Source organism: Scyliorhinus canicula, chromosome 1 (genome assembly GCF_902713615.1).
Source record: "Scyliorhinus canicula chromosome 1, sScyCan1.1, whole genome shotgun sequence".
NCBI lineage: Eukaryota > Metazoa > Chordata > Chondrichthyes > Carcharhiniformes > Scyliorhinidae > Scyliorhinus > Scyliorhinus canicula.
In genome coordinates, this window is record NC_052146.1 from 261,173,698 (window position 1) to 261,200,672 (window position 26,975).

General features: G+C 48.6%; 1 protein-coding gene across 4 annotated transcripts in view; it reads right to left on the minus strand.

The window, feature by feature from the left end:
• The window catches only part of hhat (hedgehog acyltransferase), a 363,838-nt gene that overhangs the window by 134,461 nt on the left and 202,402 nt on the right, over window positions 1-26,975 (minus strand). For 2 of the 4 annotated variants that reach the window (XM_038812207.1, XM_038812201.1), the window contains exon 11: window positions 19,998-20,142. In XM_038812207.1, the coding sequence (XP_038668135.1) occupies window positions 19,998-20,142 (145 nt within the window). The remainder of the gene's footprint in view (window positions 1-19,997; window positions 20,143-26,975) is intronic. The other 2 variants (XM_038812221.1, XM_038812215.1) reach the window with 1 other exon arrangement.

Here is a 26,975-nt window from a genome sequence, read left to right on the forward strand (position 1 = left end):
TCCGACCAGTGTTTTCTGACTCTTATTCCTAATCTCCATCCATATTGATTCCACATCCTAATCTTCTAAGCCAAGATCCTTTCTGTTTTGTTTAGAAAATATTTTATTGAAGCATTTGTAATTTTCACAATTTAACATATTGACATTTCTAAAACAACGCGTGGGTCGACGCACAAAATACCCCCTAAAGTAACAACAAACAATAAACCACATACCCCACTTCTCCCGTCCTATCCCCAATTACCCGTATACTAAATTCCCTGTCCTTATTTAACATTATCATACCTCCTATTTTCCTCCCCCCCTTTTTCCCTTCCCCCCCCCTTACTGCTGACGTTCAGTTTTTGTTAAAGAAATCGATGAACGACTGCCAACTCCAGACGAATCCCTGCATTGATCCTTAGAGCGAACTTCATTTTTTCCAGACTGAGAAACGCAACCATATCGCTGACCCACACACCTGATTTCGAGGGCTCCGAGTCCCTCCATCTCAGCATGATCCATCTCCGGGCTACCAGGGAGGAGAAGGCCAGAATATCGGCCTCCCTCCCCCACTTTGCCTCAGGATCTTCCAACACCCCAAATATTGCTAATTCTGGACTCAGAGTTACCCTACCTTCCAGGATCTCTGACATAACATCTGCAAATCCTTGCCAGAACTCCCTCAGTTTCGGACATGCCCAAAACATATGAACATGGTTGGCTGAGATATCCCCACACCGCCCACATCTGTCCTTCACCTCCTCGAAGGACCGACTCATCTGAGCTATCATCATGTGGGCCGTGTGGACTACCCTGAACTGAATCAAGCTAAGTCTAGCACAGGATGAGGATGCATTTCCCCTTTTCAAGGCTTTTTCCCATAGTTCAGTTTCCAGCTCCCCTCCTAGCTCCTCTTTCCACTTCCTCTTCACCCCTCTGATAGGGGCCCCTTCCCACTCTAACAATTCCCTGTATATGTCCAAAACCTACCCACCTCCAACCCCTGTTTTTAACAGCACTTTATCCTGTAGTCCCCTCAGGGAGAGGCGAGGAAAGCTTGGGACCTGTCTCCATACAAAGTCCTGTACTTGAAGGTACCGAAACCCGTTTCCACCCGGCAAATCAAACTCCTCCTCTAATGTCTCTAAGGTCGGGAAGCCCTCCTGGATGAATAGATCCCCAGACCTCTCAATCCCTGCCCGCTGCCATACCTTAAAACCCCCATCCAGCCCACCGCACCCCCCCCCCCCCCCCCCCCCCCCCCCCCGGGACAAACTGGTGATTCACAGATTGGTGACCATACTGACGCCCCCTCCAGTCTCATATGCTGCCTTCATTGCCCCCGCACCCTCAGGGCTGCCACCATCACAGGACTTGTGGAGTACCGAGCCAGTAAGAACGGCCGGGGCGCCGTCAGTAAAGCCTTCAGACTCGTACCTTTGCAGGATTCTGCCTCCTCCGCTCTTCTGAAGAATGTGGAGGAACAGAGCGATCTTGGGGTTCATATCCACAGATCTCTGAAGGTTGCCACTCAAGTGGATAGAGCCGTGAAAAAGGCCTATAGTGTGTTAGCGTTTATTAACAGGGGCTTGAGTTTAAGAGCCGTGGGGTTATGCTGCAACTATACATGACCCTGGTGAGACCACATTTGGAGTATTGTGTGCAGTTCTGGTCACTTCATTATAGGAAGGATGTGGAAGCATTGGAAAGGGTGCAAAGGAGATTCACCAGGATGCTGCCTGGTTTGCAGGATAGGTCTTATGAGGAAAGGTTGAGGGAGCTAGGGCTTTTCTCTTTAGAGCGGAGGAGGATGAGAGGCGACTTAATAGAGGTTTATAAGATGATGAGGGGGATAGATAGAGTGGACGTTCAGAGACTATTTCCTCAGGTGGATGTAGCTGTTACAAGGTGGCTTAACCATAAGGTTCAGGGTGGAAGATATAGGAGGGCTGTCCGAGGTATGTTCTTTACTCAGAGAATGGTTAGAGTGTGGAATGGACTGCCTGCTGTGATAGTGGAGTCGGACACTTTAGGAACTCTCATGCGGTTACTGGATAGGCAAATGGAGCACACTAGAATGACAGGGAGTGGGATAGCTTGATCTTGGTTTCGGACAATGCTCGGCACAACATCGAGGGCCGAAGGGCCTGTTCTGTGCTGTACTGTTCTATGTTCAGACCGACCCCTCCCCCACTACTCACTTCCTGATCATTGATATGTTGGCAGTAGCTCAGTAGCCCAGTAATAGTAAATAAAGCTTGAGAGAGCCAATCCCCCTTCCCCGCGGGCCCGTTCCAGGAGTGTCCTCTTTACTCTCGGGGTTTTACCCGCCCACATAAACCTCGATATCGCCACATTCATACATACAAAAGCCTTTGGGACAAAAATCAGAAAAAAGAAAAGCAGTCTTGGAAGGACCGTCACCTTCACCGTCTGAACCCTCCCGCCAGCGGCATTGGGAGCATGTTCCATCTACAAAAATCCCTTCTCATTTGATCCATTGCTTTGCCCAAATTAAACTTGTGAAGCTGCCCCCAATCCTTGGCCACTTGAATCCCCAGATACCTAAAACTCTTCCCAACCACTTTAAAAGGTAGCTCCTTCAACCTCAATTCCTGCCCCCGTGCCTGAATCACGATCATCTCGCTCTTTCCCATGTTTAACTTATAGCCTGAAAATCGCCCAAATTCTCCTTATACCTCCATGATTTCGGTCATCCCCCGGGTCCGTGATAAAGCAACAAATCGTCCACATAGAGAACGATCCTGTATTCTTCCCCCCCCCCACCCTTCCCCCCCCAACGCCCCACCCCCCCCCCCCCCCCCCCCCCCAACCCCCCCCCCCCCCCACCCCCACCAACCCTCCCCCCCCCCCCCCCCCCCCCCCCCCCCCCCCCCCCCCCCCCCCCCCCCCCCCCCCCCCTCTCTCTCTCTCTCTCACTATACCCCTCCAGGTATTCGCTGCTCTCAGAGCCATTACTAAGGGTTCTATCACCATGGCAAACAGTAATGGGGAGAGCGGGCATCCCTGCCTTGTCCCCTGACAAAGACTAAAGTATTCTGACCGAACTCAGTTAGTTCTTACATTTGCCATCGGGGCCTGGTACAGTAGCCGGACCCACTCCACAAATCCCTGTCCAAACCCAAACCTGCCTAAAATATCCCATAGATATTTCCATTCCACTCGGGAAAGCCTTCTCCGCGTCCATGGCAACTACCACCTCAGCCCAGCGCCCCTCCGCTGGCATCATAATAACATTAAGAAGCTGTCTAATGTTGGATGTCAGGTGCCTGCCCTTTACGTCTGATCCTCCCCAATTATCTCCGGGACACAATCCTCTATTCGAGTGGCCAAGATCTTTGCCAATAATTTGGCATCTACATTCAAGAGGGAGATTGGCCTGTACGATCCACAGCTCTCCGGATCCTTGTCATGCTGCAGCATGAGAGAAATTCATGCCTGTGATAACATTGGGGGGAGTACTCTCAGCTCCTTGGATTCATTGAAAGCCTTAACCAGGAGCAGCCCCAGTAACCCAGACACTTTCTTATAAAATTCCACTGGGAACCCCATCAGGTCCCGGGGCTTTACTCGATTGCATCACCCCCAGTCCCTCTATCACCTCCCCAAGCCCAATCGTGCCCCCCAGGGCCTCCACCAGCTCCTCATTTACCTTTGGGAACTCTAGACTCCCCAGGAATTGATTCATGCCCTCTTCCCCAACCGGGGTTCCGACTCGTATAGCTGGCTATAAAATTCCCGGAACACTTCATTCAGTGCCCCCGGGTCCGTCACCGTCTTCCCCCTCAAATCATTTATTTTTCCTATCTCTCTCACTGTCTCCTGTTTCCTCAGCTGATGCGGCAGCACCCTGCTAGCTTTCTCCCCATGTTCATATATTCACCTCTTCCGGAGAATTAAAGTACAGCTCCCAGTTCTCGTAGGTCACCCAAGACGCGCCGGGTATAACAGTCAAAATCCAATGTCTTTCTCAAACAGGGCCGCCATTACTTTGTTGAAACTTGCTCTCCTCTTTGCGAGTTCTGGTCCCCAGTCTTGGTACACCCAGATCTCTGATTCTTCCCACATGAACCGTTTTGTCTGCCTGGCCCACTTCATGATACGCACCTTGTCGAGGAATCGATGTAGTCTCACCACCATGGCCCTCGGGGGCTCACGACCCTGGGGCTTACGTACAAGCACCCTGTGCGCCCGGTCCACCTCCAGCAGCTTGTCAAACACATTGGCCCCGACCATCTCCTGCCACATCTTCCCCACATATGCTCCAGCATCTGATCCCTCCTTCCCCACTGGCAGCCCGATGATTCGGATATTTTGCCTGCGAGACCAGTTCTCCAAGTCTTCCACTTCATCTAGCAGTCGTTTATGGCTGTCCTGTAGTATGCTAATTTCCAAAGCCATGTAGTGGACTCCTCCTCTTGTTCAGTCGCCAGCTCCTGCAACTTTAGAATCTCCTGTCCCTGGGTCGTCATTTTCTCCTCCACCCGGTCAACCACCTCCTTAATCGAGGCTATCATCTGGGTTACATCTTCTGTACACTCCTTGCAATGCCGGGCCAACTTCTCATCCAGGTATTCAACCCATTGCTCCATCGAACAGTGAGGTGGCGTGGACCCGCTTTGTCTCGTTACCATTGAGCTCGATGACCTCTGATTCTTGCTTTCACTCATCTTTTGGCTTCTCCTTTCTCGACTCTTATTTGGACATGATTCCATAAATTGAGGGTCACCTCCTTTTCCTCTCCTTTTGATCAACTTATGTTGAGAAATTTTCTGTAAAATCCGGCCTAAACACCATTAAAAAAAACACTAAGGACGAGAGCTGCTGAATGTGCGACATTTTACTCCATGGCCGCCACCGGAAGTCGCCAAGATCCTTTCTTATCACTGCCCTTATATTGTTCTTTAATATCAAGGCTACACTTCTTCTTTTTCTATTCGGCCTAACTTTCCAAAATGTTGTGTGTACCCTGAGCTATTTATTTCCCAACCTTGGTCACTTTGTTACCATGGGCGGGATTCTCCGCCCCATCGCCGGGTCGGAGAATCGCTGAGGGGCGGCGTGAATCCCACCCCCGCCAGCTGCCGAATTCTCTGCCGCCGGAGATTTGGCTGGCAGCCCCCCCCCCCCCCGGTGATTCTCTGGCCAGCGATGGGCCGAGTGGCTGGCCGTTCTTTTGCCGGTCTCGCCGGCGTAAATTAGAGTAGGTCCTTACCGGTGGGACCTGGCGGCGTGGGCGGCCTCTGGGGTCTTCGGTGGGGCGCGGGGGGATCTGGCCCCAGGAGTGAAGGCCCTTCGGTGCCGGTTGGCGTGGTGCCAAGGCCCTTCCCTGCCGGCCGGCGCGGCGCAAACCACTCTGGCACCGGCCTAGCCCCTGAAGGTGCGGAGGATTACGCACCTTTGGGGCGGCCCGTGCCGGAGTTGTTCACGCCACTCCTCAGCGCCGGATCCCCCACCCCGCCGGGTAGGGGAGAATCCCGCCCCATGTCTCTGTAAGGTGATTATTTCAAAGGATCCCTACAGTGCAATCCCTACAGTGCAGAAGGAGAGCCAGTGCAGACAATATGGGCCAAATGGCTCTCCTTCTGCGACGTAACAATTCTGTGATTCTATTGCCTCAACCTTTCTCTTTATTCTCCCTTTACCTTACCCTCCATTAATCTCCCTTCCCCTCACCCTTTCTTTGCTCTTTTAAACAAATCACCATGACACTGATTCTAGACCACGGTAAGTGCAATCCATCCATTCTCATTAGAACGGAGAAGGATGAGGGGCGACTTGATAGAGGTTTATAAGATGATCAGGGGAATAGATAGAGTAGACAATCAGAGACTTTTTCCCTGGGTGTAACAAACCATTACAAGGGGACATAAATTTAAGGTGAATGGTGGAAGATATAGGGGGGATGTCAGAGGTAGGTTCTTTACCCAGAGTAGTGGGGGCATGGAATGCACTGCCTGTGGAAGTAGTTGAGTCAAAAACATTAGGGACCTTCAAGTGGCTATTGGATAGGTACACGGATTACAGTAGAATGATGGGGTGTAGATTAATTTGTTCTTAATCTAGGACAAATGTTTGGCACAACATCGTGGGCCGAAGGGCCTGTTCTGTGCTGTATTTTTCTATGTTCTATCCCAATGGAACAACTCCTCCTTTTCTCAGTATCCCTGGTCCCACTTGAATTTTCCCGCATCACTTTGTCTGCATACGTATCCATGAGATTTCTGGAAGATCCACTGTCAAGAAATCTTATGAATCCTTACTTCACAGATAAATCACAGCACAGAGACCCAACTGGGCCTTGTCAATGTTTATAGGCCACACATGCCTCCTCCAATATTTCTTTGTCTAGCCCCAACTTCTCTTTTGGAACTGCACGTGAAGTGCGAGTTTACTTAGAAATTCTTGAATTTCTGTACTTTTTCATTCTCCAAAGAATAAATGCAGACACCGTGAATGCAGTCTGCTAGAAATAAACAAAACATATTCGGTTCATCGCTACAGCCCCTTAAACAGCTGCAACAGTGCTTGAAATATCCTTCTCTGTGCATGTAAGCTCCAGCAGGCAGCAAACAGGCAACCCACTGTGGTGCTTACTAAAGGTTCTGGTGGGAATCTACGTCATCAGGAGTCTCAGAGCTCCCTATTCCTGATGCTGACTTGCCAAAAGCAAGATTCTTACCCTACACAGAGGCACACAAATGTTACTCAATGAAGTAAACAATTAAGAGGAATTTAGAAACTTGTTGAGAAAATCCAACTCAGGTTAACAAAAACGAGATGGTCCATTGAACTGAAATGTCATTCTCAATCTTGAGGCGGTACTGATAAACACATACCCAAATTATGTCCATTTTGACCAGCAGAAATTTCTACCCCAAAATCATTTGGACTTGGGACTTGTTTTATGAGAATACAATTTTCTATTTAATTTTTGCAGCCATTGTGCAAAGGCTTTTGGCATGTTTCACACATAGACTGGACATCATTTTTGGCAGTTGTGGCAAATCATTAAGAAAATTATTACGAGTGCATTCTGACTAGCCACTTTATTTCCTTGACATATATGCATCACGTGAAGTAATTTGTAGAGAAACTGCCCATGTTCATTTTGGTATGGATCTGTTAAACTAATGAAATAATGCTATTTAAAACTATTTGCCCAAAATAAGAGACTATGGTACCCTAGACAGGAAAGCTGTTCATACTGATTTAATTTTAGGAGTAAAGCTTGGGGATAAAATGTTTGCATGCAAGTAATATTTTATAGTTGAAAACCTTTTATGTCAATCTTGTATATGTGAACTCCATTATAACTGCTTTATTGAATAATAAGCCAACAGGCAAACTGCCAAGAAGTAGACCTGAGGTTTGATTTAATCATAACCTGCAAGTTGGCATCAAGCAACTGATGCACAAGAAAATATTTGAAGTTTATATTTGCACTGTGAAACATGTAATTCATTTTGGAGTTATTTCAAACATAAACTTTGAAAACCTAACGTCAAGTTGGCAGGCAGTGAATAGTGGGAGTGCTGCAAGGGATAGTGCCGGGGCCTCAGTTTAATGTTGAGATGAAGAGACAAAGAATAAGTTTGCTGATGATATAAGGCTAGATAGAAAAGTAAGCTGTGAGAAGGACTGGGAAGGGCTGGTAAGAGATATAGATTAAGTGAGTGGGCAACAAGATAGTTTGTGGAGTACAATGTAGGGAAGTGTGAAGTTATTTACTTTGTTTATAAGAATAAAAATGCACAATATTTTTTAAAAGGTGAAAAAACTGTAAGTTGGTTATGCTGTTCAAAGAGACATGGAGGTGCTTGCACAAGGAACACTTAAAGTTGGTATGCAAGTACAGCAAGCAATTAGGAAGACAAATAGCATGTTGGTCTTTATTGCAAGTGGATAGGAATAAAAAGTAAAAGTCACCATAGTCCCAGATGACCATAGGCTGCTTTCCCCTTTCACGGGGAGGGGAGTGGTGATGTTCGTGACCGTGTTTGAGGAGTTGTTCGTCGCGGGGGAGGGGAAGGGCGAAAAAGGGTCAAATTTGTACGAACTGTACAGTTGTGTGTTGGGAAATTTGTTTCCCAAACTGTTTATGGGTTGTAACTTTTCATATATCTTTGGAATAAAATATATTTTTAAAAAACGTATGGCTGTGCCTGGCTCCCATCCTCCGTGACGGACTGTCAGTGCTGCCTCAGCATCCTTTACCTCTTCCATGATGTGCTGCTCATCCTGGACTATCTGTTCTATAATCGCTTGAGGGCCCACCGAGGTGAATGAGGTGAATATTAGTGGCAACTGTTCTTGACTGGCATGATGGTGCAGGCTCACTTGCTTCTTCCTCCTCTGCGCACAATGTTGGCATTGTATCTGTGGCCTCTGTTGAAGCAGCCCTGACTGCTTTGGTATGAAGGAAACTAGGAAGGAGTGAGCTCCTTTAGCATCACATGGGTGACACAGTAACACCAGTGGTTAGCACTGTTGCACTCACTGCTCCAGGGTCCCAGGTTCCATTCCCGGCTTGGGTCACTGTGCAGAGTCTGCACGTTCTCCCAGTGTCTGTGTACGTTTCCTCAATGTGCTCCGGTTTCCTCCCATAGTCCAAAGATGTGCAGGTTAGGTGGATTGGTCAAGCTAAATTGCCCTTAGTGTCCAAAAAAGGTTAGGTGGGGTTACTGGGTACGGGGATAGGGTGGAGGTGTGGGCTTGGTTAGGGTGCCCTTTCCAAGGGCCGGTGATGACTTGATGGGCCGAATGGCCTCCTTCTGCACTGTAAATTCTATGATTCTATCAATTCAAGATGTTCAGATCTTTTCACCCCATCTTGGATGGACTCCCCTCTCACCATCATGTGTTGCCAACCTAGCCATCTGAAAGGCCGCCTCTTCCATTATTTTCAGAATGGCCAGGCTTGGCTCTCCACTACCCACCTGAGTCCCAGTTGCTATGTACATTCTTTATTTTTGTGAGAGGTCAAGAGGAAGGGAGTTAAGACGGCTGTGTACTCAGGGCCGGCTCAAGGTACCGGCAACTCGGGCAGTCGCCCGGGGTGCCATGTGCTAGGGGGCGCCATCCGAGACCCGGCGCCGCGTAAAAGACTCGGGTCCCGCGCATGCGCAGTTGGGCCGGTGCCAAACAGCGCATGCGCGGTGGCTGCCCTCCCCCATGCCGCCCCGCACAAACATGGCGGATGGCCACAGGCATAGAAGCTACAATTTTAGAGGCTTGAATTCGTCCGTGCTCCTTTAGCGAAAAAAATTAGACAGGTAATGTTAATATATATCCAGAGCATAGATACAGCAACTAAAATTTATGTACCACTACCAGACAGGTCGCAGCAGCTCAGGATCAATGTCAACCTGACCCGACCCCCCCCCCCCCCCCCCCCCCCCCGACCCAACCCACCCCCCCCACCCCCGAAGGGCGCCGAAGTTCAGCTTGCCTGGGGCGCCAGCAACCCTAGGGCTGGCGCTGTGTGTACTCCCTCACTACAGCCAGCTTCACAAATATATCTGATGTCATTGGCCATAGTGTTCTTTTCTGTACTTCTGATTCAGAGGTCAAGCTTGTCCATGACTCAGGGCAGCACGGTGGTGCAGTGGATAGCACTGGGACTACGGCACTGAGGACCCGGGTTCGAATCCCGCCCTGGGTCACTGTCCGTGTGGAGCTTTCTCATTCTCCCTGTGTCTGCGTGAGTTTCACCACCACAGCCCAAAAAATGTGCAGGTTTGGTGGATTGGCCACGCTGGTTATGCTAAATTGCCGAATCTGCTTCTACGATTGGCCACGTGAAATTGCCCCTTAATTGGAAAAAAAAGAATAATTAGGTACTCTAAATTTATTTTTAAAAAACTTTGTGCATGACTCAGTGATGCTTCTGGGCAATCACATATTTATTGTTCAGCAGGACTCTGTGCCCTCAATTTGTGTGTATGTTTGCGACTGCAGACCTGGGAGCCTGTCATTGGACTTCCCAGTCCACAAAAGGTTGTTAAAGCATTTACAGCACTAAATCCAGGTACTTCTCACCACGCTACACCATTCACCTCCTCTACCACCAAAGTCAAAATTGTTTGATCTGGCTGGCTGACCGTCTGCCATTTATATGTCGCAATGTGTTGATACTGCCTCCAATAAAACCACAAAGAAGGCACTGCTAAAGCAGGGGTGGGCTAGCCTGGCATGGGTGCCTGCCCTTCAGACACACTTTCCTTTTGCCATTTCCTCTAAACTGGTAACCACAATAATGGCTGCCTCTTTCATTTTAAATTATAATCTGTTCCAACTAATTCCTGCCTCTGTTTTCTCTAATTGGACAGCTCGTGAACCCTCCTGGCCACTAAATGCCCTGTTTGTTTAAAATCACTCTGCATCTCAGGTGTCAGTGGGGTTGGGATCAGGAAATGCATTAAGACATCAAGATCCTGATCTCCGAACAAAGGTTCTGTCCAATGAGTCAAGCATCTACAAGCTCTGTTGGTAGCTTTTTTCCTTCATCTTTCATAACTCGAGCTTCCTCCTGTGCTGTTAGCTCACTTATCCATTCTGCATATTGGACTGAGTCCAAAGTAAACTTCCAATGTACATTCAGCACCATCAAGGACATTTAGTGACACACCCAAAATAAAATTACAAAACCTGAGAAAATAGATATTATCCATAGTTATCATTGAGATACGGTAGATTTTTAACAATGTATTAATGTTTATGGTACCTCAGGTGGCGTTTAAATTACCAATTTATGTTCAAGTATCTGCCAGCTTCAATGCAGAAGTCAGCACAGAAATCCCATTTTTTTTATTCCTCAGTCCACCCCACAATATTTCTGCCTAAAACAAATAATTAACTATGCCAAAATATAAAATAACTCACAAAAATACCATGGAAAAGGATATTTGAAATACCAAGTATCTAGGAAATTCATAATATCTTCAACAGCACTGAAGCACATTATTCTTTAACATTTACTAGACCTCAGTAATCATGAAATATCAATATTTCTTCTCCACAATGAACATCATCTGCATTTGGGAAAAATATATTTTAAAAACATATATATTTTTAAATAACCCGATATAAATATAGGATTTGAGCATAATTCCATTCATCATTTCAAAACATAAAACATTGAAAATATTAGGCATCAGGAAAATGTTAGGTTTCAATACCACATACAGGGCAGTACTTTTCAGATGGCAGGGTTCCCACCCATCTGGGGCTGGTTTAGCACAGTGGGCTAAACAGTTGGCTTGTAATGCAGAACAAGGCAGCAGCTTGGGTTCAATTCCTGTACAGGCCTCCCCGAACAGGCGCAGGAATGTGGCGGCTAGGGGCTTTTCACAGTAACTTCATTGAAGCCTACTTGTGATAAGCGATTATTATTATTATTATTGTCTGATACCAGCTGCCCCCCACAATCATTTAACGCTCCAAGGAGCGTTAATCAGCTGGAGGTGGACGGGTGGAATCAGATTGGCCAGCAGCGCAGTGGCCAAGACTGGGACTGCAAGCAGTCTCCTGAGTCCAAAACCAGTTAGATGCAGGTGGTCTGACAGCAGGGAGGGAAGGTAAGGCCTGAGGGAGGGTGAGGAGTGGGAGTCTTGATGGAGAGGCAAGAGAAAAGAGAGCACCCATGAGGTAGAGCTTTATGGGGAGGGGTGAGGGTGCATGATGTGGAAAAGAGGCTCCCCTACCCCACCTTCCAGCCCGAGGCCTCTGCAGGGAACTTTCTGGGCTTCATCCCTACTTCTGAACTCCTCCTGCCAGCCTGAAAATTGGCCCTTACGTGGTCATTAATTGCCCACTTATGTGCTTCAATTGGAGAAAGTGCGGTCCACAAGTCCCACCACAAATTACATTCAGGATGGGATGGGAGGATCATCCAGGGAATTTTGCAGGCCGCCGCACACTGCCTGCAAACCCACCAGTAGGGGAGTGTAAAGTTTAGCCCATACAATGGGATTCCAGGCAAAGGAGCAAATGTTCTGCTTTAATTGCAGAAGCAGTGGAAGTGCAGGGGCACTGCCTTTGTACCTGATTGAATTGCAGGTATAATTTGAACACCAACATTCAGATTGGATCTCAATTCATAAGCATTCGAGGCCTTCTTGTATATGTTTGTGTATGGAAGGGAACTGTACACCTCTGAGCCACCCGACAAGGAGTCGGGGTGAAATGGTTCCTCGATGAACTGGACATGCCAGTCATGAGAGACGATAGATGGAGGGAGCTGGAAGCACCAATAGGAGTGGGAGAGATCATGGAGAGCATCAATTCCATGCAGGCAGGGAAGGCCTTCTATATAAAATTTGCACCAGCTCTGGCCCTACACCCAGTAGACTCGCTAGCAAGGAGCTCCTTTCCTCATGCGCTAACAAAGGCCACCATATTGCTGATATCCAACAAAGACAAAGACCCGACGATCGCAGCTAACTGCGAACATCAGACAGGTGTTGAATGTGATACTAACCCCACCCGGGGAAAGAACCAGAGGCGATTGTCTCCCTGGACACAGAAAAGGCCTTCTACAGAGTCGAACAGAAGTACATCACAGAGGTACTGAAGCGGTTTGGGCTGGGGCGGCTTTCACCTCCTGTACAATGCCCCCAAGACGAGCATTTGGACCAACACCACCAGCTCTGAATACTTCCAGATGCACAGGGGCACCAAGCAGGGTTTGCCCACCGCCGCCGATCCTGTTCTCCCTGGCAATTGAACCCCAGGTGATCGTTTTGCGAGATGCAAAAGGCTGGAAGGGTATCCGAAGAGGAGGCAGAGAACACAGAGTCTCACTCTTTGTGGGTGACCTGCTCGTCTACATCTCGGATCCGCAGAATGGCTTGAAGGAAATCATGAAGCTCCTGGAAGAGCTTGGGATCTACTCAGGCTACAAATTCAACCTTGGCAAGAGCGAGGTATTCCCGGTGAACCCGAGCGGGGGAGGGACGGAGCTGGAGGGTCTACCATTCAAACCAGCCCAAAACAAATTCCGCTACCTGGGGATCCAGATAGCCCACGACTGGACACGGATCCACAAATAGAATCTGACCAGTCTGGCGGAGGAAGTTAAAAGGAACCGACAGAGATTGGATGCACTCCTGCTCTCCCTGGCAGGGAGGGTGCAGACGATCAAGATGAACATACTGCCAAGGTTCCTCTTTCGGTTTAGATCCATATCGATCTTCATCAACAAGGCCTTTTTCCAAGGAATAGATAAAAAGATTGTGGCGTTTGTGTATGGAAGGGAAGAATTCAAGAATCCCCAAAACTACACTGCACATTGCAGAGCAGAAGAAACATGGGTCGCCTGGCCCTTCCGAACCTGCAATACAACCACTGGGCAGCCACAGCTGAGAGAGTGAGGGAATGGGTGAAAATCGAGTCCTCCTGTACAGGAATGACCCTCCAAGCCCTAGCCATGACAGTGTTCCCAACCCCCCCACCGGCAAAGTACACATCCAGCCCAGTGGTGGTAGCTACGTTAAAAACTTGGAACCAGATGAGACAGCACTTCAGCTTAACCAAGGTGTCGATCATGGCCCCATCTGCGGGAACTAATTCCCACCAGCATGCTGGACGCCACTTTTAAGAAATAGAGACAGGACGAGGGGGACGCTAGCGATTAGGGACTTTTACATGGGGGCAGACTCGTAACCCTGGACGAGCTGACAGAAAGAATGGAACTACCAAACGGACAGGAGCTCCGACATTTACCCCAGGGCTCCGAGAGACACAATGCTGGAGGAATTACTAAGTGCGGACAGTATGGAGACGGAGAACTGTGGGGACATTTACAGACGCCTGTTAGAAAGGACGAGGACACCACTACACGGAGGAAGACAGAAATAGGAGGACGAGCTAGGAACGGAAGTAGGGAGGGGACTCTGGAGCGAAGCACTGAGCAGGGTCAGCTCCACCTCCTCCTGCACAAGGCTATGATCAGGTTCTTCCCGGAGGTGGAGGACAAGTGTGAACGGTGCCAGGGAAGCCAGAACTACTCCATCTGAGGAAGAGGGCCGATGTCCTTGCCTTTGCTTCCCGAATCGGACGCCGGAGAATCCTGCTCGGCTGGCGAAAGGCAGCACCACCCACAGCTGCGGACTGGCTGGCAGACCCGTCGGAATTTCTCCTTCTGGAGAAGATCTAATACAACATCCGAGGGTCGAACGATGGCTTCCACAAAACATGGGGGCTATTCATCAGCCTGTCCCAAGACCTGTTCGAGGCCAATAGCGGATAGGAAGGGTGAGGGGTGGGGAGCAATGAGGACAGACAGGAGCACACAGAGCAGATAGGAACAAAGGTGGGGGGGGGGGGGGGGCAGCAAGTAATGAACCCAGATAAACATCAGGAAGGGACACGAAAAAAAAATGATGAGGGCGCCTGAGGCAAGCTCCCCCCTCCACATACACACAAAGCCATAGGGGCAACAGCAACAAATACAAAACAAAAGAGAGCTTACAATATCTATGACGGAAGGGCCCAAGATGGAGTCAAACAGCAAAACAAAAGGGGAAAACTGATGAAAGGGAACATGTCAATTGTACATGCGAGCTATCTTGCTTATCTATTGTACTGTGTACAAATGTAAAATTTTAATAAGAATATTTATTTTAAAAAAGATGTATAGTAAACTCAGGTACCAGAATTAAAGGGTCAGTGTTCTAAGCCACCAGGACATCGAGTCCAATTCCATCCCTCAAATTATAATGTGGAGATGCCAGCGTTGGACTGGGGTGGGGTGGGCACAGTAAGAAGTCTTACAACACCAGATTAAAGTCCAACAGGCTTATTTGGAATCACTAGCTTTTTCGAAGCATGGCTCTTTCCTCAGGTGAGTGAAGAGGTAGGTTACACAAACACATATATAGACATAGTCAATGATACAAGATGATACTAGGATTGCAAGTCTTTGTAAGTAATTAAGTCTTTACGGGTCCAGACGGTGCGACTGGAGAGAAGAATAACCCCAGGTTAAAGAGGTGTGAATTGTTTCAAGCCAGGACAGTTGGTAGTATTTCACAAGCCCAAGCCAGACGGTGGGGGGGGGGGGGGGGTAAATGTAATGAGACATGAATCCAAGGTCCTGGTTGAGGCCCTACTCATGCGTGCGGAACTTGGCTGTCAGTGTTTGCTCGGCGATTCTGCGTTGTCGTGCATCCTGAAGGCCGCCTTGGTAAGCGTTCTCCAAGGCAACCTTCAGGACACGCGACAATGCAGAATCGCGCAAGGAGAAACTGATAGCCAAGTTCCGCACGCATGAGTACTCCCCCCCCCCCCGCCATCTGACCTGGGCCTTTAACCTGGTGTTGTAAGACTTCAAATTATAATATAATTTTGAAAATATCTTACCCTATTTTTCAGCGGCAATGCTCACAATTTGTGACTTTCCTGCGCAAATCCCGTTGGAAAATGTAATGCTCCCACCCCATTACCGTGATTGTGGAGCAGGGCTTAGAATCTGCCTGGCTACTGGCTGCCTCTTTGCTCTGCCAGTGGCTACATTGTGCTGCAGCGGGTCAATCAGCATTGTACAAATCACATTTAGTGATGCTACCTTAAAGAAAGTCCGCCCCCCCCCTTAAAGGGGAAGTTGCATTGAATAATATTACTGCCATTCAAAACATGGAAAATGGAACACCAGGGCAGAGAAAGGGTTTCAGGGTGATGGATATGGCACTGGAGCCATTAGCAATAAAGGTGGTCAGGAGGAAATATGCCATGGCTTGTAAAGAGCCAAGAGGTCCTCAATCAATACCCTTCGGATAGAAGAATGTTGGAGTAGTGACCGGGGCGCTTAATGCCCGGCGTCCAGAATGATGCTCATGTAGGATCGAGGTCAACTTTCACATGACATGATCAACTTTTACACAACCGGCGGGCATTGTTATGGTTGGGACAGGAAAATTTGGAGAGCCATTAAAAGTCAACAACTCTTTAAACTTTCCTGTCCTGCCTGTAATTTTGGCAGAACCAGAGAATCCCGATCAATAACGCCTACTCCCCACACCACCAACTTCTCACACTGCACAATGTACCACACCCCCATTACTCATTGGCATTCAGGACTCATGTTTAACAGTCAAACACCGTTTAACTCACAGAGTTACCAAACCTGCAATCTCCACACGCACCACTTGATGCCTCTATATACCTCCAGTTATGGCAGGCAGATCACCCAAACACAGTGCTACACAATCACTGAGATTCTGGCCTCCCTATTGCTGGACAAAGTGGTGCATGATAGGAGGGAGCAGAGTCCTAAGGAGGAGATGGCTCTCAGCACCATGGTGTCAGTTGTAGCAGAGACAGTGACTTCCAGCATTATTGAGAACATTCAGGATGACAGTATGTTCCTGTTTTATGCCCCGTCTCAGCATACCTTCATCTTGCTAACTAGCATGATGACTATGCTGTAGATATTGTGATCATGGACCTCTTAGTTCCCATCCCATTTTCTCTTGATCAGACAAATGTTCCACTTTTCCTGATTTCCTGTATTCAGACACCCAACAAATGCTCAGCCCCACCTGCCCAGCAACAGAGCAGGTAAAGACAACGCTTAACTTGATCTGATGCTCACAACCACCAGCCCAAATAGAACATAGAACATACAGTGCAGAAGGAGACCATTCGGCTCATCAAGTCTGCACTGACCCACTTATGCCCTCACTTCCACCGTAACCCCGTAACCCAATAACCCCTCCTAACCTTTTTGGTCACTAAGGGCAATTTATCATGGCCAATCCACCTAACCTGCACGTCTTTGGACTGTGGGAGGAAACCGGAGTACCCGGAGGAAACCCAAGCAGACACAGGGAGAACATTCCACACAGACAGTGACCCAGCGGAGAATCGCACTGCAAATATTTTTGGAGGCTAGTATAGAGCTGGGATGAACAGGCATTGAGTGAGATATGATTTGACTGTGTCATGTATATGATGGAGTGCAGACAGGCAGTGATTGACACACAGGATGACCAGTGAGCACACAGAACACAGCAGCCAATCACCAGACAGGACACGACCACTATAAAGCCAGAGGGCACCAGTTTTCCAGCACTCTCGGGCTCCAGCCTCTGAGACAGTCAGAGCTCGTGAGCAGTAGCCAGTGCAAACACCATGTGGTAGTCAGTTAGTCTGGTCAGGTTAGCCTCAGGTCTCCAGTCAACTCAGCATAGTGTCAACCCACAGTTAAGCATGTAATATAGTTAAATGTTAAATAAAATCGTGTTGCATCTCATCAAGTGTTGGAAGCCTGTCTCTCTCTTGTTGAGGGGCTTGTTTAACTCATTGGGATAAATCGCTGGCTTTTAAAGCAGACCAAGCAGGCCAGCAGCACAGTTCGATTCCCGTACCAGCCTCCCCGGACAGGCGCCGGAATGTGGCGACTAGGGGCTTTTCACAGTAACTTCATTGAAGCCTACTCGTGACAATAAAGCGATTTTTATTTTTGTTTTCTACACTGCATCAAATGCAGTCCACATAGACCCAGTTTACCCAACACGTCAGACTGCAATCCAGAATGGTAAACAATAGTTTGTTTGCAAGTTCACCAGAGGGTGAAGTTGCAGACAAGTTCTGTTGCAGAATATTCAAATGAGACCTTGATGAGCAGAGCACAGGAGAATATTAAATGGGTGTGCATGCCCTGGATGCATTGGATGGTCTGCCAAAAGGCTCTTATAACTGTCAAGGAGCAAACAGACCAGCTCCAATTGCAGAGAGGGCATTGTGTAGAGTTTTCTCTCTCCACAGACTCTGCTCCATTTCCCTGTCATGCTATAGACACTGCAACTGCTGTCCCCATACTTGCTGTAGGCTTTGTTGGAACAGATAACCTTGTCCTCTCTGAGGATGTAGCAACACATCATGCCCAAAAGCATACTTCCTGATAGTTTGGAGTGGCAGAAATTTTTCAAATTACCCTTCCATGCAAGTTGGATGTCTGGCCCTTAGGTAACACTACAACAGGGTCGATTTTGTAGGTCAATGAATATAGGGTGATGCATTAAATTTGCTGTCTGGGCAATTTAAAAAAAAATTTCCATGGGCTGTGGGCGTTCCTGCCACGGTTAGCATTTGTTGCCCATCCCTAATTGCACTTGAACCAAGTGTCTTGCAAGGGTCATTTCCGAGAGATGTTAAGAGTCAAACAAGTCCTTCTGAGTCCAACCTCCTTTTGAAATTACTGATCACCTCTGTTCCACTCCTTAGGCAATGGGTTCCGAGTCATTACGGACAATAAAAAATCTTCCTCACATCTCCCACCAACACCTACCCCTACCCCCAACTGTATTTCTTGCGTTCACTCGCCACAACACCATCAGATAATGGGAACAAATTTTCTCTGTCCGCCTTACCTAAACATTTCATTACAGTGTCCTGCATAGCTCTATTAAATCTCTCCCCAATCTGGATTGATTCAAAGAGAACAACCTAAGCTTCTCTAAATTAACCTTGTAACTAATATTCCTCATCCCTGGAAACATTTGGGTGAATCTCCATTGCACCCTTCTCAAGTACCTTCACATTCTCCCTGAAGTGTGGTGACTAGAACTGGAAACAATGGGCAGGATTCTCCGACCCCGCGCAGGGACCCCGCTCTACGCGGCCGGCCCACCGATTCTTCAGGCCGGATGGGCTGAGCGGCTGTAGGAAAAGGGAAAAGAGACGAGTCCCGCCGGCGCTGTTCCAACCTGCTCTGGGCCGGCGGGGTCTCAGCGTGTAAGGGTCAGGTGGTGGCCTTTGGAGAGGGAGAGGGGTCCAACCCTGGGGGTGGGTGGGGGGGGGGGGCTCTGATGTGGCCTGGCCCACAATTGGGGCCCACCAATCGGTGGGCCGGCCTCTGTGGCTGGGGGCCTCCTTTCCTACGCATTGGCCCCTGTGGTCCTGCGCCATGTTGCCTCGGGGCTGGCGCGTTGAAGGAGGCCACTGCGCAAAAGCGCGTTGGCGCCAGTGCCACTGCGCATGTCCTCGTTGGCACCGGCGCAACTGTGCATGTGCGGATCCCGCGGCGCACAGTTTGCGCCGGGATCTGCCGCTGGAGCAGCGCGAACCGCTCCAGCGCCGTGCTGGCCCCCTGGAGGGGCCAGAATTAGTCGTGGGAGCGGCCCATTCACGCCATTGTAAAACACGACGGCGTGGACACTCTGCCGCGGGATTGGAGAATCCCACCCAATATTCTAGTTGTGGCCTAACCAGCGCATTAGAAACATTCAGCATTAGCTTCCTTGTTTTGTCCATCATACCTCTATTATGAAGCACAAGATCCCATAGCATTGTTAATTACTCTCACAATGTGGCCTGCCATTTTCAAAGATCTATAGACATGTACCCCTCCCCTCCCACACCAAAAGTCCCTCTGATCCTGCATTCTATTTGGAGGTGTGACATTTAGTTTATATTGCGTCTCCCTATTTCTTCTGACAAATTCTGCCATCCCACACTTCAGAATATATCTGCCACCTGTTTGCATGCACTGAGACAAATATCAGCCACTATAGGAGGATCATCAACTCAGTGAAAGAGGCTCTTTGATCTGCCAGAAACTTGTTGGTCTTCCAGTGAAAAGATATGTCCATGAGTGTTGTAGACTGCCACATTCCAAGGTTCGGGACTATGTGCTGATGGATGCAGTAAAGCTTGAGGGCAGCCGCCACAAAGTCGCAATGGGGAAATTTCACTGTCCCAAGACCTTTCAGTCACACTGCACCGAGAGACTGGAAATTGCTTAAAAGCCCTCAGATCATATGCCAGACATTGAATGTTTATAATAAATATCACATGAATTACAATTGTACTGGGGCACATCAGAATGCAGCGTACTCTACCAAGAAATGGTGAATCATCAGTGCACTTTCTGTAAATACCCTTTTGACATGATTTGGAATGTTCTTTTAGATATTTAATGGATAATATACATTTTTTTTAAATCTCAGCAAATTTTCACCAACCTCATGGATTAAACCATACTTAATTACCTTGTACAAATGTTCTGTTCCAATAAATCTTTCCTACTTGATTCCCACAGAGAAACACCAAGTTGGATAAAATGAGCAGAGTTGTGGCGACACTCGCAAAGGCAGCGTGAGCCCGACGCTGCATTCTTGCTGACAGGCATCTTTCCTTGAAAAGAACGAAAGGAGACAGACATTATTTGTTCGGTAAAAATCAGGCTTTTTATTTAAATTCATTGAGTCTTTAGCTTTCCTCTTTATTTCCCCAAGGTCACATATCTTGAACTTGGGTTATCACATACCTGCACACTTCCATACTATCTTGGCTAACTCTGTATCATAACCACCTGCCAAGGAATATAATATTCATGGCAGATCCCCTCAAACGTTCCCTTCCTGCTGCCAGCTAAGACAGCTTGGCCTTGTTACCAAAGGCCTGTTAGATCAACAATTTACCATGAAGCGGCTGATACAAAACCAGCTATTCCAGCACTGATCTAACGCACATCACCCATCAGTAACATATTCATATTCTTTTTTTAAAAATAATTTTTATTGAAAAATTTTGAATTTATACAACATCGAACCATAATAAAATACCAACAACAATGATGATAGCAATCATAAACATTTGCCTCTCCTCAATGAACACAACATAATAACAACTTAAATTAATACAATGTTAAGTTACATAACTGTAGGAAAAAAAATAGAAACTATAATAAGGACCCGCCCTCCTCTCTCTTCCCCCCCCCGCCCCCGCCCGCCCCCCCCCACCCGCCCCCCCCCGCCCCCCCCGCCCCCCCCCGCCCCGCCCCCACCCCACCCCCGCTATTGACTAAGATACCTATCTTTGAGCCAGGAAGTCCAGAAAAGGCTGCCACCATTTATAGAACCCTTGTATTGATCCACTCAGGGCAAATTTGACCCTTTCCAATTTTATAAATCCCGCCATGTCAGTGATCCAGGTCTCCACACTTGGGGGCCTCGCATCCTTCCACTGCAGCAAGATCCTCCGCCGGTCTATTGGGGATGCAAAGGCCAGGACACCGGCCTCTTTCGCCTCCTGCACTCCCGCTCCACTGCAACTCCGAAAGTCGCGAGTCCCCACCCTGGTTTGACCCTGGATCCAACCACCCTCGACACCGTCCCTGCCACCCCCTTTCAGAATTCTTCCAGTGCCGGGCATGCCCAGAACATATGGGCATGATTTGCTGGACTCCCCGAACACCTGGTGCACCTGTCCTCACCCCCAAAGAACCTACTCATCCTAGTCCCGGACATGTGGGCCTGGTGCAGCACCTTAAATTGGATGAGACTAAGCCTCGCACATGAAGAGGAAGAGTTGACTCTCTCCAAGGCATCCGCCCAAGTCCCTCCTACACACCTCCTCCTCCACCAACAACCCCACATCCAACCGCCACAACGGGCGCTGGTCCAGCACCTCCCCCATCTCCAACTCTATCCAATGCGAAGCATGGTCGGAGATTGCAATGGCCAAATATTCGGCCTCCTCCACTCTCGGAATCAGTCCCCTACTCACCACGAAGAAGTCTATCCGAGAATAGACCCTATGGACGTGGGAGAAGAAAGAGTACTCCCGTGCCCTCGGCCTCACAAACCTCCATTTATCCACTCCTCCCATCTGGTCCATAAACCCTCTCAGTACCTTGGCCGCCGCCGGCCTCCTACCCGTCCTAGAGCTGGACCGATCCAGTGAAGGATCCAACACCGTATTGAAGACCCCCCCCATGATCAGACCTCCCGCCTCTAGATCCGGGACCCGTCCCAGCATACGCCTCATAAAGCCCGCATCGTCCCAATTTGGGGCATACACACTAGCAAGTACCACCTTCTCTCCTTGTAGTCTGCCCCTAACCATAACATACCTACCCCCCTTATCCGCCACCACCTCAGATGCCACAAACAACACATTTTTCCCCACCAGAATCGCCACTCCCCGGTTCTTCACATCCAACCCAGAGTGGAAAACCTGCCCCACCCACCCCTTCCTCAGACGGACCTGGTCCGCCACCTTCAGGTGGGTCTCCTGAACCATTGCCACATCTGCCTTTAGCCCCCTCAGATGAGCAAGTACCCTCGACCGCTTCACCGGCCCATTCAATCCTCTCGCATTCCAGGTGACCAACCGGATCAGAGGGCGTCCCGCCCCCCCTCCCCCGTCGACTAACCATAGCCCGTCGACTGCCCGCCCCAGGCCAGCACCCCCTGCCCGACCCAGTCCCCACAGCGACAACACCTCACCTCTGTCCCCCCGGCCCTCACCAGCTCCTTCCTGACCCTGCCAGCAGCAACCCAGTATTCCCCCCCCCCCCCCCGGCTAGGAACCCTGCTAGCCGCGAACCGTCCTCCATTGTACTTCCGTGGGTCAGCTAACTTCTGCTGACCTCGGAAACTCCCGCCAAAAACCCGACCCCTCCCAAAGTGGGATCATCCCCCATCGTATCCCTCCTCCAGGCACCGCTCCAGCGCGGGGAAGAACCAGTTAAGGCCCCGCCCCCCCATCATCATCTCCACCCCCCAGCCCCGCAACGCGGGAAACCAGAGGAAAGCTTGCGCTTTCGCACTGCCCCACCACACCCTTCTAACGCAGCTCCCAAATACCAGCCCCACTCCATACCCCCAGCCCGATATAGAATACAACAAACCCCCCCAACCCTCCCCGCAAGATACAAAACTCAAACAATGCCCCCCAACAAAAAACAGAACAACACCCCAATAAATAACCATATCAAAATTACAAAAGTACAGAAAAAGAGAACACAGCAACAGCAGAAACCAGCAATAAAGTATTACAACCGACCCCGCAACCCCCAACCCCTAGTTCGAGTCCAGTTTCTCCGTCCGCACGAAGGCCCACGCCTCCTCCGGGGAATCAAAATAATAATGCCGGTCCAAATAAGTTACCCACAGGTGCGCAGGCTGCAACATTCCGAACTTTATCTTCTTCTTGTAGAGCACCTCTTTCGTCCAATTAAACCCGGACCGACGCTTAGCCACTCTGCACTCCAATCCTGGTAGATCCGTACTACCCCATTCTGCCAGTTGCTGCCCTTCACTTTCTTGGCCCAGCGCAGCACACACTCCCGATCACTGAACCGGTGGAACCTCACCAGCACCGCACGCGGGGTTTCATTCTCCTTAGGCCTCCTGGCCAGTACCCTGTGGGCTCCCTCCAGCTCCAGGGGCAGATGATGGAAAGATCCGGCCCCCACTAGCGAGTTCAGCATCGTAGCCACGTAGGTTGTCAGATCCGACCCCTCCAGCCCCTCCGCAAGGCCCAAGATCCGCAGATTTTTCCGCCTCATGCGGTGATCAAGCTCCTCGAAGCGGTCATGCCACTTCTTGTGGAGTGCCTCGTGCCCCTCCACCTTACTCATGAGGACCACGGCCTCCTCCTCTCGTTCAGTGGCCTGCGTCTGCAACGCCTTGATGGAAGCACCCTGGGTCGTCTGAATCTCCGAGAGCCTTTTGTTCGTTTCCTGCAGAGAGCTCAGTACCTCAGCCTTGAAATCTGCAAAAACAGCGCAGGAGAGCAGCTTGCCGCTCCTGGGCCCATAGCTTCCACTCCTCTGGTGCTCCGTCGGCCGCCATCTTGGATTCCTTCCCCCGTTTTTTCTGGGGAGCTGCTGCCGTTTTTTCCCCCTTTCAACTCCGAGTTCGAGTCGTGAAATGCGGAGAAAGTCGATCAGCACACCTTCTCTCACCGGGAGACGTTGAAAAAATTCCATTTTGGCTCTAAAAAGAGCCGAAAGGTCCGTTTGAAACGGGAGCTCCCAAATGTGCGGCTTCCTACGTCATCGCCGTCACCGGAAGTCCCAACATATTCATATTCAACTAACATTCTACAGGAATTTTTTTTTTTGGTCAGAAACCCGATGAACACTTAAGATTGCTAAAAAAAAATGTAATTACGACAATCAGTCAAAACAAAGGAATTTTTCAGATTTTAGTCAAATTTAAATTTCCAACCATTGTTTGCAATCAATAATATAATCATTGATGTTGTATCGTGCAAGTGCTAATAAGCAATATTTCTATACCTGGTGGGAGTCACACATTGTAGCCATAGCTCAAATCAACATAATAAAATCAAAATATTGTGGATGCTGGAAATCTGAAATAAGAATAGAAAATGCTGGAAAAACTCAGCAGGTCTGGCAACAAGATAGAAACAGAGTAGGTGTTCCGAGTCTGTACAAATCTTCAGAGCCTGGAATCTCAAGAAGAATCATGTGAACTTGAAACATTAACTCTGTTTCTCTCTCAACAGAGGCTGCCAAACCTGCTGAATTTTTCCAACATTTTCGGTCTTTAGATCAAATCAGCATGAATCAAATCTTGCCGAACACCACTCACAGCTTTATTTTTTAAAAATCATTCTTTCAGGGGATGGGAGCTTCGCTGGCAAGACCAGCATTTGTGGTCCATCCATAATTTCTCTTGAGAAGGCGAGGTGGTGGCATTGTAGTTTTGTGACTCGATGAGCGAACCAGAGACTCAGAGTAATACTCTGGGAATCCAGGTTCAAATGGGACTTCAGATGGTGAAATTTGAATTCAATAAAAATCTGGAATTAAAATTCTAATGATGACCATGAAATCATTGTTGTAAAAACCCATCTGGTTCACTAATGTCCTTTAGGGAAGGAAATGTGCCATCGTTACCGGGTCTGACCTACACGTGACTCCAGACCCACAGCAATGTGGTTTACTCTTAACTGCCCCCTCTTTCTTTTTAAATATCAATTTAGAATACCCAATTCTTTTTTCCCCCAATTAAGGGGCAATTTAGCGTGGCCAATCTACTCACCCTGCACATCTTTGGGTTGTGGGGGTGAGACCCACGCAGACACTGGGAGAATGTGCAAACTCCACGCGGAGTGTGACCCGGGACTGGGATAGAACCCGGGTGCTCGGCGCCATGAGGCAGCAGCGCAAATCACTGTGCCGCCCCTTTAACTGCCCACTCAAGAGAAATTAGGGATGGGCAATAAATGCTGGCCTAATCTGCAAAGCTCATGAACCATGAGTGAACTTTAAAAAAACTGCAGTCCATCAGGTGCATGTACATGCAACGCGTTGTTGGTCAGCGAGATCCAGGATTTGATCCGGTGAGAGTGAATATATTGATATAGTTCCACATCAAGATGGTCTGTGGCTTAGAAGGGAATTTGCAGATGGTGGTGTTCCCACACATCTACCACCCTTCTAGATGGTAAACGTTGAGGTTTGGAAGGCACTGTCAAAGGAACCTTGGTGAGTTGCTGCAGCACATCCTGTCAATAATATATACTGATGTCACTGTGCGCTATTGGCAGAGGGATTGAATGTTGGTGGATGGGGCACCAATCAAGCAGATTGCTTTGTCCCGGATGGTGTCGGGCCTCATCCTATAACAATCCTGACTTGTGCCTTGTAGATTGTGAAAAAGCTCTAGGGCAACACGGTGGCACAGTGGTTGGTATTGCTGCCTCACAGCACCAGGAATCCAGGTTTGATTTCCACCTTGGGTGACTGTGTAGAATTTGCACATTTACCCTGTGTCTGCATGGCTTTCTTCCGGGTGCTCCGGTTTCCTCCCACAGTCCAAAATGTGCAGGTTAGGTGGATTGGTCATGCTAAATTGCCCCTGAGAGTGGGGTTGCAGGAATACGACGGGGGATTGGGCCTAGGTAGGGTGGTCTTTTAGGAGGTTAGTGCAGACTCGAAGGGCTGAATGGCCTCCTTCTACACTGTAGGGATTCTATAAGTTGTGCTACCTGCTGCAGAGTTCTCAGCCTCTGACCTGATCTTATACCTATAGTATTTATATGGCTGGTCCAGTTCAGTTTCTGGTCAATGGTAACCCACGGGATGTCGATAATGGGCGATCCAGTAATGGTAATGATATTGAATGCCATGGGGAAATGGTTAGATTCTTCCTCGATGTAGTTGGTCATGACCTGGCCCTTGTGTGGTGTGAATGTTACTTGCGAATTTTGGAGCTAACGTAAATGGGGCACTACTCTCAAAATGGCTCAGGCCTCTCACCAGCCACTTTGGGTGGGTGGTGCAGTTGCATTACTTGTCCATCCACAGCATTCCAAACTTAAAATCCACCCCATGTCTTTAGGTCACAGATCAATGTGCCATAAACCAATCAAAGGACACTTGAGGTTTATGCATCCATCTGAGTGCATACCGGTGGCCTTTTAGTCTCTATTTTAGATCATCATTCAGCCCATTCTTTATTGATTTATCTGATTCCTTCGCATTTGAATTCATTTATTTACTTGTTTTACTCTCCTCTATGTACTTGTTTCCATGTTTGACACATCCATTTATCCTCTTCAATTATTTGCTGGCGGAGCCATTCCTAGTGATTTTGTCTTGCATTCTCAACTAAAGCCCTTTCCTGTTCAATTATTATTTAGTTCTCTGTAGCCAAACACTTTCCCATCCAGCCCAGCTCTTACATTTTGTTATTTTCTTTACCCTGACTTTCCAGCTGCAGCCCTTTATAGTGATTCTTTTTTTGTAATTTCTTTAGACCTTAACCACCTGTGGTTTACAGTTAAGAAAACCAATCTGTACAAGTCTGTGAGCAGTACTACAACAGATTCATTATACAAAATGCACTTTGCTCAACATTATTTAATACTCTTGCCTTGAAACAGCAGCGAAGCCTCCAACTCATCCTGAACACTCTAAGACCATGGACGTGATTCTCCAGGCTTGTTGCGCTCTCACTCAAGTGAAACAAAGCCAGTGAATAGCGGGAGAAGCCAAAGGTCAGATCCGCGCCAGGCAGCAAACAGTTTGCGCTGCAATCGGCTCGCTCCCGCAGGCGAAATCGGGATCTCACTGCAGCGAGCGAGAAACCAATTATCACCACTTAAGCCTCACTTCCATACAATTAACAGGAGTCACCCCATATCGAACAGCCTCCCGTCATTCATTGACCTCCCCAGCAAGTGGGCACGTTGGTGCCGATTAGTAC